Genomic DNA, 13,041 nt, shown 5'->3' with positions numbered 1-13,041 from the left:
GCAAAAGTCCTTCACCATGTTGTCACTGTCTACTTGATCAACCTCATCTATTAACAGTATTTCAAGTATTACTCTGAATCATCTGTTAATTTCTTACATTCTTTGTCAGGTTTCTTTTCTCCTTTGTCATGCACACCCCATTTACATAAACATTTAGGGTAATGTGTTTCGTCCATTTCCTCAGTATCTGCTTCTGTTTGATTTGTGAGGAAATTTGTCAAACTTGATATTTTTAGATCCTTTTTATGTTATTTTAATCAAGAGCTTTTTCTTTTTTCATTATTTGATTAGCTACTATTATTGTCTTCTGTAATTCTCCATCTTTCAGTATCTTACCTTGCTTTATGTAGAATTCTTGTTTCTTTGTAAAAAATAATTTCAGCTGAGTGTGAAGAATTTTGCTGAAGAAGACTAGGACAAGGAAAAAAACAAAACTTGAGATAGCAGTAATTGTATGTTTTCCTATGATCTCTATTTTGTTGCTTTTAAAAATAAAATGGCACTATTTGAATTACTGGAAGGATTGACTAAGGCTGATTGTCTTCAAACTAAATGATGTTAATCCCCTGGTTATAGTAGAGTATTGCAGGTTTTTGAATGCTATGTGACCATTTTTGATATGGGTTACATAAACCAAAACAGTGTGCCTATTTTGAACCCTTAAGCATATGGTGCCTGTTTCTTTTGGAAGCACATAATAGGTTGTAAGTAACTAATTTTTTTACAGATCATTTTGATAACAAAAGTAGATTAATAGTAATTTTTCAGATGCTGCATCAACATCATAAATAGGCAGACACAATTTGAGTTATTAAGCCCCTGCTGCTTCCTGACAAGTAACAAGTGGACTGCTTTCAGAGGAAATAACATTAATCTTCCTTTCATGATTTTTTTATTGAAAGCCTCAGCACTCTAGTTTTGTGTGTGGTTTGTTTTCTTAGACTGAATCAGGCTATGGATCAGAGTCAAGTCTACGACGCCATGGCTCCATGGTGTCTCTTGTTTCTGGAGCAAGTGGATACTCTGCAACATCCACCTCTTCATTCAAGGTAAGTGTATAAAGTTTTCATAGTATTTGTGCATAAATAAAACATGCAAGGAATACCTTTTATGGTATTTCTTGTTATGGTAAGAAAACTTTTGTGAAGACTCATTCCCACAATTACAGGAAAAAAAATAAAATATTTGGTTTACTGTAAGTGTAGTAATTCATCATATGATGATGAACAGATCATACAGAAAGCTGTCTCATGCCTCTGTGCAGTTGTCCGTTTTAAATTGTGGTGTCATCTTCCAATGGCAAGAAAATCAAACCTGTGGGAGCATTTATTACCCATTCCAAGTTTAATCCTCTGAATATCTGTGCCTCTGAATGAAAAGAAATGCTGATTCTGTGACTTAATACCTTTGAATATTGATTAACAAATGATGGCTTTCCTTGTCTTATGCACAGAAATATTAACATGAACTTGGGTGGGTTTACTTCTGGGAGAGCAGAATAGGAGCAACACAAAGTGAGGTAAAGGTTGGAACAAAGATCTTAAACTAGAGCTGACTGTTTTCGGGCAAATAGGTATGAAGTTGGTAGCATGCAAGATTGCATTTTTAATAAGTTTTTGTTGAATGCTCTAAAGTAGCAAGTGCAGTCAAGAGGAAAAATTAAGACCAGTGGACAAACTGAGTAAGGAACACTTGTTAGTTTCTTACAATCATAGAATGGTTTGGGTTGCAAGAGACCTTAAAGATCATCTAGTTCCAAACCCCCTGCCATGGGCAGGGACCCCTTCCACTAGATCAGGTTGCTCAAAGACCCATCCAATCTGGCCTTGAACACTTCCAGGCTTGGGATGTCCACACCTTCTCTGGGCAACCTGAGCCAGTCCTCACCACCTTCATAGTAAAGTTCTACCTTAAATCTAATGTAAACCTACCCTCTTTCAGTTTAAAGCCATTACCCCTTGTCCTATCGCTACATACGCTTGCAATAAGTCCCTCTCCAGCTTTCTTGTAGGCCCCATTCAGGTACTGGAAGGCTGCTATAAGGTGTCCCCAAAGCCTTCTCTTCCCTGTCCTTATAGCAGAGGTGCTCCAGCCCTTGTATCATCTTCGTTACCCTCCTCTGGACTCAGTCTTCTGACATTAACAGTATTTCGTAGCTGCTGATAACTAAAATGTCCTTAGTGTACCTGAATTTGTTTTTCTTAGCTGCAGAAATCCAATTTTTTTTGTTTACGCAGTGAACTATTGCTGAGTATGTAGAAGCATTTCAGACTTTTTCCTCTTGTATTTTCAGAAGGGCCATAGCTTACGCGAGAAGCTTGCAGAAATGGAAACCTTTAGAGACATCTTGTGTAGACAAGTTGATACTTTACAGAAATACTTCGATGCCTGTGCAGATGCAGTGTCCAAAGATGAACTCCAGAGGGATAAAGGTAAAAGTCTAATTGAAAACTCTTATCTCCATAGAATTTAGCTTTCTTACACAGTAATAGCCCTTGAAATAGTTACTATAGCATTTGTTAACATATACATAAAATATGTATCTTAAATTTACTCTTTAGTATAGGGATCAATCATAGATATTTCTGCATAAACAGTGTTAACTACTTTTACTTCAGAGGTTGGATTCCCATAAAAATCTGCTTACCTTAATATTTTTAACATGTAGCTGTCAGCTGTACAAAACAAATATTCTTTTAAGCATTTGATGTTATAGAACAATAATTGTTTACCCTCATAAGATTCATTCAAGTTAATTTATCACTGTTTCTTACCTTTTATTTTGAAAAACCAGTTGGATATTAGTTTTGATAGAAACAATACATTCTTTTAAAAAGGCAAAGTTGCTGCCATAATGAGTGCTCTTGAGATGTATTGGTTGGAACTAGAGCACTGAGTGCACACTTGAGGGCCTTGTAGACTCAGGTATGGATGTGTAGATATCTCTGAACTGCTTGTCTGAGAGCATAGCTTGTTGTTGTATCCATGCAGTCTCCTGAGGTGTTTATATTCACCCCAGAGTTTGTTCTGGCAGCCTGAAACATTTAGTAGTAAGGAAACGGTAGATAAGTACAATGCCTTTTCTTTGCAACCTTTCTAGTGTAGAGAGTAGATAGCTGCTGAATCATGGCTCCCTGCTTATCCAGTTGTAACACCAAAATAATGTTCTTACCATAGAATTAAGTGCTAAACTTCAACACTGAGCCAATGTAAATCTCCTGATGGTTTCTGACAGTAATGTTGATAGTAGTCTCAGGTAAAAAAAAAGGGGGGGTTCATGGCTTGTTATAGGAAAAAATCTTAAATGCTGCTTAGCTGTGAAGATGCTCTTAGTTCTTTATTGCACACTAAAGAATTGGAAATGCTTTCTCACTCCCATAACACACTCTTTCAAATTTAGTGGTAGAAGATGATGAAGATGATTTCCCTACAATGCGTTCCGATGGGGATTTTTTACATAACAGTAACAGCAGTAAGGAAAAATGTAAGTGTGTCTTTACTTTTTCATGGTGTGATGATAAGCGTGATACAAGACAGGCATTTATGCTCTTTTCTAAGCAGAAAATGGCAAGAATAGTTATTTAAATGTATGTGACAGGAATGTCTTACTCATGTTATCATTTATTAGCTGCTTTTCATGATTCTGAGTTATTCTTAATTCAAACATTAATACAAACTTGTCAAGCTGGAATTTCCTATTCTGTGTCCAAAGCCATTTTCACGGCAAAATTCTGTTGAAACAGCTGTATCATTCAGATATTGGTAACTGAGGTTTGTAACAGGTAATCATAGCTTTTCTTGCAAGTGCTACCTGCTTTAGAAGTGTGGGGGAGCCCAATGCTTTTCCAGTTAGGTATGTCCCAGCATGGTTTTTCAAAGTTCTATGGCTACGTAATGGTTAAGTCCAGCACTGTTACTGATTCTCGCTCATCATAATTTCAGCACTTTTACTGTATTTTCCATTGTTACTGTGAACAGAATTCTGATTTTTATTCTTACCTTAAATGATCTAGTTATTGTATTCACTGCAGCCATGTAGTAAACATGTAGAACTTGTGCAAGACTTGCTGTTCTGATACTTCTAGCCTGGCAGTTGTGTATGCATTTAAAATCTATTTGTCCCCTTAGACTTTCTCTTCTTTCTTGACCGAAATATTTTACTTTTTACGTACTCTCGTTGTTGACAATTCCGTTAGTCCTAAGGTATTTCTTAGACCTTGATTCACAAAACTTTGAAGTTGCAATACCTCCAGTTCCAAATCTGATCGAATCTCCCAATGAAATGCTCAACCAAAAGTTTTTTTAGAAACAAACATTTTCATCAAGAACCTGGAAAAAACATGAGCAAAATAAGCCTTTTGTCTTCTGTTTTCTTTTTAATTGGCTATTATCCCCATGTATTACATTCTTCCTTGCTATATTTAAGTGCTCTTTCTAGACTACAGCCAAAACTCTTACAAGGAAAGAGGAGAGAAAATGGAAGGAGCTTTCAGCGTACTTCCAGAATTCATCATATGACTAGATTTTTTTCAATTATATAAAGTGTTTGCTCTGCTGAGCATTAATCATGATGGTGATTTCAGAGGTAGCATGTAACTCTGAAGTTTTGTTTATCTTTGGTGATAAGAAGCGAGAAAGATTTATTCAAGTTTGCAATGCTCAGCTGTAAGCAAGTGCACATTTCCACTAACCCTATTGTGTATGTAAAAGTATACATTTTTGAGGACTTCTACGAAAAGTGAAAAAGCCTTCTTTAAAAAACGCTAAGTGAAAATTTATTTTTACTGCATAATTCGTTTTGAAAAGAGATGCCTTTGTCAAACTTAATTGTTGTAGGATCACGTAGGAGTTTCAGCTTAATTTACCTGTAGAACATTTCTTATCTACATTCTTCTAGTATATCCATTATATATATATGTACGATACAGGGAATGTCATTAGGAAAGTCAATCTTTTTAGTACATCTGGTCATCTTAGAACATTTAAATGCGAAGTAGGTGACTTCATTTTTTATAACCTGTTTAACAGGAATGTGAGGTGATATCCATATTCCTCTTGTAAAAGGGTCTGTGTCAAGCCTTTGGGAACTTACTTGCTAAGAAATTGCTATATATTATGGGTACCTGTATATAAACTCACTATAGATCACTACAGAAAATTTCTGCAAGCCCTCACTTTTTGCAGAACTTCTAATTCCAGTTATGATTCCTGATTCCATTAAATTCACTTTTTGTCAATTATCTCATCTTAGGTTTTCTGCGCCTTTGATTTCTAAGGGATAAATCCATTAAATATTTAGTAGCTGAGTGCTGCAAAGCTTGATTAGAAAATGAAAAATTGGTCTTGGCCCTGAAGTAGAATCATAAGTCATAAGTGCAGTGGGGGATGTAGATGTCTCAGGTTGAGATAACCATATGCCCATGTATAGAGCAGAAAACTATTCAGACTAACTGATAACAAAATAATTTTCAGCTTCACCCTTTTCTACAGCTTAGCCTCAGAGTAGCTGTTAAGATTCTTTGATTTCTAAAATTATAGTTCCCTTCTTGACCTTTCTGTCCAGTCCAGTCTGGGAAGGACTGGAACAACCTTTTTAACTGTATCTGAAGTGGTTGTCTGTTTATTCTGGGGCGGTTCTGCAGTCAGTGTGGCAGGAAGTGAGAAGCATGGGTTCAACCTCTTACCATACTATAATAAGGAGTGTTGTTCAGACCACAAGTGCACCAATCTAATGCTCAAACAATTAGATTTAAGACTGACTTAAGAGACCATATTCCCATTGTCTTTTGAAATTTGATCCCTTCTACACCTTTCCTGGGTGCAAGGAGAAGGTTAATGTGACTAGAGAGATCTGTGTACTAGCCTGGAGAAGACTCTGGATAGGGAGGCTTTTTCCTTTCTGTTCTGTAGGACCTTTGAAAAGCTAGGAAGAGTACTATGAAGGTATTTGAACTTACTGGTCACTTTCAATTAAAAAAATCTGGTAACTGAAGCAATGATCATTTGTATAAAACACCAAGGAAGAGTCTGGCTGGTGCATTATTTACCCATTGGGACCTCATATTCTAGGAATGTAGAATCTTGATCAGCAAGTGTTCCCATCCATCCACTCAGGAAAATGAGCATATTCGGATTTAAATTATGTAAGAATAGGAAGAGCAGGTGAAACCTGCTTAAGGAACTTCTTTGAAGACAGGTGGTGTCTTTGTACTGGAACTGTGCAGATGGAAGTGGCACAGAGGCTGAAGGAGAGAAATCTGATGTAAAAAACAGTGGCATTTATGCTGGATTTTTGTGCTTTGAATGGAGGAAGACTATCCACCAATGTATTGCTGAAATAATGGGGTTGTTCTTAGAGGAAAACTAATCATATTGATTCTACTGCTATACACAGAAGATCAAAAACAGTAGGTATCAATAAATGGGTCATGCACCTGAACATTTCTTTTTCACTTAGTGTTAGTTTAGTGACATAAGATGTTATGGTGGCATAAAATGTAAAAGATAAAGGAACTTTCTTCAAAATTATTTTCTGTTTCACTGGAAAGAGTTTTGATCAAACAGGTGATGTTTGGGACACCTGTGAAACTGTTAAACAGGATCTTAAGAACAAGAAGGGAAAACTGACATTTCCTAACAGGCGTAGAGGTGTAGGAGAGAAGGGATGAAGAGCTATTGAAGGCTAAAGCATGGTATGAAGTGAAAGGCAAGAGAAACCAAATCAGAAATAAAGCAAAATGCTTAAAATACAGGATAATTTAAAAGGAACCACTTGGATGGTATTGAAATTGAAGTTCATTGAAGTAGGAGAAAAATCATCCTGCTGCTTTTTTCAGTTGGCTGCATGCAGTTTCATCACCAAGCTAGAAGAGCAGTTGCAATGGGAAGAACACTTTCCTATTAGCCTTTACCTTGAATTATATAGATCTCCTGATGCCAGATATCATTTTGGAACACTCAGTCTTGTAGCTGACATGGAAAAAAAAAGCATAGAAAAAGAATAGGAAACATGTTCAGGCTCTCCAAATAGAAAATCTCCTGACAAATGTGTCTAATGTGCTGAAGCTCAGCTGTTACCGAGATGGGGCTTGAGATCCTCTTCTGACATGTTCCGGAAGACAAATGTCTCCTGTGATTAGGAATGAATCAAAATACTCCTGTCCATTGTAAAGAATCTCTTAAGTGACCACCTCTTTGAAGAAACAGATTTTGTGTCTTTCTGCGACAGTTATTGACCAGAATTAATAATGGCTGAAAGGAAATATGGGCACTGACTTTAAAACAGCAAGCTCTGCATGTATCACTGCTACTTTGAGGACTAGTCATTAAAGACTGACTTAGAATATGACAATTGAAACTGTATGGAAGTATTAACGAGCTGTAGCTGAGACCTAAAGATATCCAGGAGCAAAAGCTGGCTTTTTCCAGAAAATGAGGCTGCATTGCTGTATCTCTCTTACAGTCTATCAGATTTCTGAAATGATTGCAGCTAGTGGTAGTTTCTTCAGCAAGTCTAGCATGTTGCATAATAGAGGAAGATCACATCTATAAGCATCATAGCTGTGCTGGCAAGTCTGTGCATGAACACAGTCTACACCAACAGGATAAATTATTAGTATAAACTGTATTTTTCAGTCATGAAGTGTTATGGGTGAAGCTGTTGCGTAATTTTCATTATTCTCAGTGAATTCACTGCATCGCCTCCTTGCCAGCTTATTCCACTTTCAGTCTCAGCCTCCTCCGTGTTCTCTCTGCAGCTGTTAGGGGGTGGGAGAGCTGCTCTGGTCTTTGTTGTTTCTGAAACAGATTTTTCTTTCTCTTGTTTTCCTTTTTTTCTCCAGCCCGCATCATCTTTACCTTTCAGGGAATATTCTTGATTAACATGAAATAAAAAATAAGCTGTATTCTACCGGAGAATGTATGCTTATTGAGGTATCTGAAGTAGTGTGTGGTCTGTAATCATCTGTTTGAAAAATAGTTTGATTCCTTCAGAAAGGAGGGTATATAAAAGCCTCTAGAGACTTAAACCATTGCTTAAGGCCATGTGATGATTGCTTTCTGTTCACAAAGTGTAGATATACTGTGCTTTACCATTAGAGAACAGCAACTGCATTTCTATTCCTTCCAAGAACTGAACTGCTTGAAAGCTCTGCTTTGCCCTTGTGGGCAGATATTGGATAAACTTACACAAATATTTATTTGTATTTTTGAAATAACAGTGGCATGTTGACAAACTGACTGGGGGCAGAGGGGAGGGTGGCAGGGAAGCAATATCCAGCTAGGTGATAAGTCATTAACTTGCCCTATGGCGTATCAGGAGTTACTTTAATTTGCTGGGCTCAGTCAGCTTCAACATGGGTGTTACTTTTGCTTTCTAATATTTTCTGACATTACTGTTTAGTGTTTGATTTGTTATTATGTCAACCTACATACGAGTTTGACATATGAGAGGTACTTTTGTCACATGTTTTAAGTGACTTGTTTAAATAGCCTTAGCAACAGATGGCTTGGTTGACAGCATGAAGTAGTTGTTAGAACTGCAAAACCCACAGTACTTGGATAACTCAACACGTTTGATACTTTTATATCTTACCTTTTTACTTTGAGGTTTTTAAATATTTGCCTGCTTAAAGCAACCTTGAATGTTACATTTTGGGCTTGATTGCATTTTGAAATTGTTCCTTAGTGCTGTATCAGATGTGTTTAAGGTTGCTCTGTGTTAATTAGGCCCCACTTCAAGCTGTCAAACTGCTATTGTTACAAAGTATTACCACTCCCCCCACCCACATGATTTGCAGAATGCAGAGTAATACAGCATTACCAGCAGGCTTGAAATACAGTATAGCAAGATGAAGCTGAGGGGATGTATTCCTCCTTTTGAATCTCTTTCTTTATCCTGTGGATAGCTGAACACCATTAGTGCTTTTATTTTTTTAGTTAACTTTCTAGCCAGTCTGTTTTCTTCAAACAGTTGTAAATAAGCATACATGTAAAATGCTTGTTTGAGTTAAAGGCAGCCAGCAGTGAATGATTCATGTTTGATTTTAGTGTTTCCGCATGTGACACCCAAAGGAATTAATGGCATAGACTTCAAAGGAGAAGCTATAACTTTCAAGGCAACTACTGCTGGCATCCTTGCTACACTCTCTCATTGTATTGAACTCATGGTAAAACGTGAAGAAAGTTGGCAAAAAAGGCTAGATAAGGTAAGATCATTTTCCATTTAATTTTCTTGAAAAAAGTCTCTTTAGCTTGAAGTTGAAATGTCAAATGACGTGAACTTTTTTATTCCAGGTATTGCTTTTATTTTTATGTACAGCATTTATTTTAGGTGTTTTCATTATTAGTCCTATAAAATGTTAAAGCGTCATCCTGACTTGTGATATAATAACATTATTCATCATAGTCTTTCTTTTCCCAGCCCTTGTTCAGATAGTGTTCCTATATATTTTTATCTATAAAGAGCCTAACAGTATTCCATAGTAATAAGTGTATTGCTCACAGCCTTCTAAGAGAGGCTAATTATCCATCCTTGCAAAAATAATGTGCAAATCTCTGAAATGTTTTAACTGTGATAAGAGATTGTGACAATACTGAGGAGAGCAATCGGTTCTAACTTTGAATGCCTCTAAGATACAATAATTTCACTTTCCTTTAGGAGATGGAAGAGATTAAGTCATATTTTACACTAATCACTTAAATTTTTAGTGTGTGGTATTATATTATCTGTTGTTCTAATGGCAGTGATAGTTCATGCTAAGCCTACTCAACCACTGTAGCAACTTGAAAGGAGCAGCATCTTCTCTAATGAGGTGTGCTGGAGGCGTAGCTAGGTTGTACTTCAGGCTTTGATTTCTAAAATCCTGCCATCACTGGCTGGTGTCCTGTGCAGTCCTCTAGCTATTGTCTCTTGTTTTTCGTTCAACATGTTTCCATATGGCGTATATCACACTTTAGATGTTATTCCATATGTTTTAGTGGCATACAATTCAAAGAGTGAACACATTTAGACAAAATACATCCATGTTTAAGTCCTTGCCCCTGTCCTCTGCATTGTCTTTGTATGTCAAAGGCCTGGCACTGTCTAACTGTATTGCAACTTCTGTCAATGCTTGATTTGTTACTCCTTCATCTAAGTACTTGGAAGAATTACAGTAGATGTAAGACTTAAAGTTTGTTCATAGAATCATAGTGTAATTCAGGTTGGACTAGAGATTTCAAGATCTCTCCCTCCTACCTCCTGCTTAAAGGAAGGACAGTTTGAGATCAGACCAGGTTGCTCAGGGCTCTGTCAAGTCTGGTTTCAAGTCTCCAAAGCTGGAGACTGCACAGCTTTTCTGGGCAGCCTATTCTGCTGTTCAGCTGTTATAGTGAAAAAGTTTTGCCTTATATCCAGTTGGAGTAACTCTTAATCCCATATCTGCCTATTGTTTTTCATCTTTCTACTATAGACTGATGTGAAGAGTCTGACTCAGTTTGTTGGACTTTCTTGGAGGCATTGGAAGGCTACTGTCAGGTCTCCCCACAAAAGCCTTCTCTTCTCCAGGCTGAGCAAACACAGTTCACTCATGTTGATCAGACTTTGCTTAGAGCATGGATGATGTGAATTTTTTGCCCCTAGGTTAGTATATGTTAACACAGAATAATATGTTAGTACCAAACTTGAACTTGTTTAGATTAGTTAGTTGTCACTTTTTTCTTTGTCCGTGGACTAATTTAAAGCACTTGTTTTTAGCTATAAGTGATTAACATTCGAACCTAAATTTCACTTTAGGTCTCATGCAACTGATACCTCATACAGCATGAGTAAATACATTTTAAGAGGGTCACAAGCTTATTTGGACTAGTTTTCCCAGAAATTAAAATAGCAGAAGCTTATAAAAACTTGGAGGGTAAGTTGTTCTGCTTTGGTAGACCTGCAGTTTTTTAAGTCACATATGACAATTAAGTTTTCTGGTGTTTACAGCACACTCATGGTAAAGTACTTTAATTCTAATAAAACACTTCTTATTTGTATTCCTCTAATTACTAGCCTTTTGGAAGAGGATATTTTTTTATTTAATTAAATAATACAAAATTGTGGTGAGGCAAGCCTTGGCTAACAGCCAACTGCCCACTCAGCTGCCCACCACCCATCCAGCAGGACTAGGGGGAAAAATAGGATGAGAAAGTTCATGACTCGAGAAAGACAGGGAGATGGATTACTGGTTTTTGTCACGGCAGAGTGTTCTTGACTTGGGGAAAATCAATTTGTTGCTAATTTAAAATAGATCCAGTTAATGGGAAACAAAGAGAAACACTAAAACAGCTTGCTTCCCTCATTTCCCAAGCTCAGTTGCACTCCTTCACTGCAGGGCCATCTCCCTGCTGCTTGCTAGCCCCAAGCAGAAGAGGTTGAGGAATGGGGGTTGCAGTCAGTCCAAAACACTTCATCTCTGTTACTCCTTTATCCTCCCGCTTTTTCCCTGCTCCAGCACAGGTCCTCTCCACAGGTGGAAGTCCTCTGGGAAAAATCTGCTGAAGTGTGGGTCCTCCATGGGACATGGTTCTTTCAGGGAACGTCCCTCTGCTCTGGCTTGGGGTCTTCCATGGGCTGCAGTGTGGATATGTTCTCTGCCCTGGAGCTGCTCCTCCTTTTTTCTAGCCTTGGCACCTCCTCTGTTTCTCACTCCTTCCTCTCAGCCTAAGGTGTTTTTTGCTATTAAATATGTTTTCAGAGAGGCGCCACACACATGGTGGATGGGCTCAGGTGTGTCCTGCAGTGGATCTGTTTCGGAGCTGGCTAGAACCACTGCTGTCTGACACAGGGCAGCTTCTGGCTTCCTCCCACAGACACCACCCCTGCCGTCCCCCATGACCAACACCTTGACACCTACACCCTTAAAGACTGCAGTTGACTCTGTTCAGACCTCTGCTAACACTTTCCACTTCAGCTGTAGAGCTGCTTTTTGGTTTTCTTTTATCTTGTTTCAGCAGTTAAACATGGCATTATAAGATAATCTTCTAGAACTGTGGGCCTGAACAAAAAACATTGCTGTCATCTGATAAATAGGTGTGGGAGGAAAATGGCGTTGATCTTTCTACTTTTGGTTTTCTTGCCTAGATGTGTAAACTGCTCTAAAAAGGAAGTAAATATTGTGAGATTATAAAGTTCAGAATACCTTCTCTAAGAGAGAGTAGAGGGGAAAATTACGTGAACTTAGCAAGCTGTTTGTGTTTATGTTCTAGTTGGGAGGGTTTTAGAGCTCTTATGTCTGTCTAGTGCCTGTAAAAAGACCATCTAGCAGAGTTGAAAGGGGCAGCATCAAGTTTTCCCTTTGCAAGTCAGCAGATGCACACCGCTGGCTCTGCCCTGTGCAGGTTTGTTACAGGAAGGATAAGATCTGTCAGTGGCTAAAAATCAATGTGTTTTACAACTAGTATGAGTACCACTGTAATCCAGCTCACTCTCCTTTCCAGCCTCCTCACTCCACTAGCTTCAGAACTGCCTTTGACGTAACAGCAGCAGACAAAGGTGATTAAGAGTACTGGTACCTCGGTACAGCCTCCCTCTTGGAGGGGGCTAGGTTAGTCTAAAGATGCAAAACAGATGTATGTCTGCTGAACTTGCTGAACTTCTGAAAGGGGACGGAGAAACATCTTGCCTATTAAAGCTGAATTCTGCAAGAATTTCAGAAGTGTTTATAGCTTTTTCACTGAGAATGTCTGGCAATATGTAGAATTTGCAAAGGAAATATTAGACTTCATCTAATTCTGGCGTTACTACTTTTTAAATTCAAAATACACAATGACATAGTGTATCTAGTACAGTCACACATCTGTTACATAAAATGATGTTGAGTTGGTAGTCTCTGCATGGAGTTCACAAAATGATTCACGTTGATCCTATGCCAGCTAATAATAGATACAGACTTACATGCTGTGACTCATTAGTATCTCACCACATTCAGTAAGTTAGCTTTTTACCAGTCTTACTTTTAACCCTTTGTTGTCACTGCCGAAGCATCTGTGTCAAGGAGCTTTATATAAACTGTCAGTGAG

General features: G+C 37.9%; 1 protein-coding gene across 2 annotated transcripts in view; it reads left to right on the top strand.

The window, feature by feature from the left end:
* Positions 1 to 13,041, top strand: part of CERT1 (ceramide transporter 1) — a 73,535-nt gene that overhangs the window by 43,692 nt on the left and 16,802 nt on the right. For both annotated transcript variants that reach the window (XM_075079014.1, XM_075079013.1), the window contains exons 4-7: positions 942 to 1,049; positions 2,294 to 2,432; positions 3,401 to 3,484; positions 9,049 to 9,206. In XM_075079014.1, the coding sequence (XP_074935115.1) occupies positions 942 to 1,049; positions 2,294 to 2,432; positions 3,401 to 3,484; positions 9,049 to 9,206 (489 nt within the window). The remainder of the gene's footprint in view (positions 1 to 941; positions 1,050 to 2,293; positions 2,433 to 3,400; positions 3,485 to 9,048; positions 9,207 to 13,041) is intronic.

The sequence above is a fragment of the Phalacrocorax aristotelis genome, chromosome Z, assembly GCF_949628215.1.
Source record: "Phalacrocorax aristotelis chromosome Z, bGulAri2.1, whole genome shotgun sequence".
Taxonomy (NCBI): Eukaryota; Metazoa; Chordata; class Aves; order Suliformes; family Phalacrocoracidae; genus Phalacrocorax; species Phalacrocorax aristotelis.
This window is presented reverse-complemented; position numbering and strand designations above follow the sequence as displayed.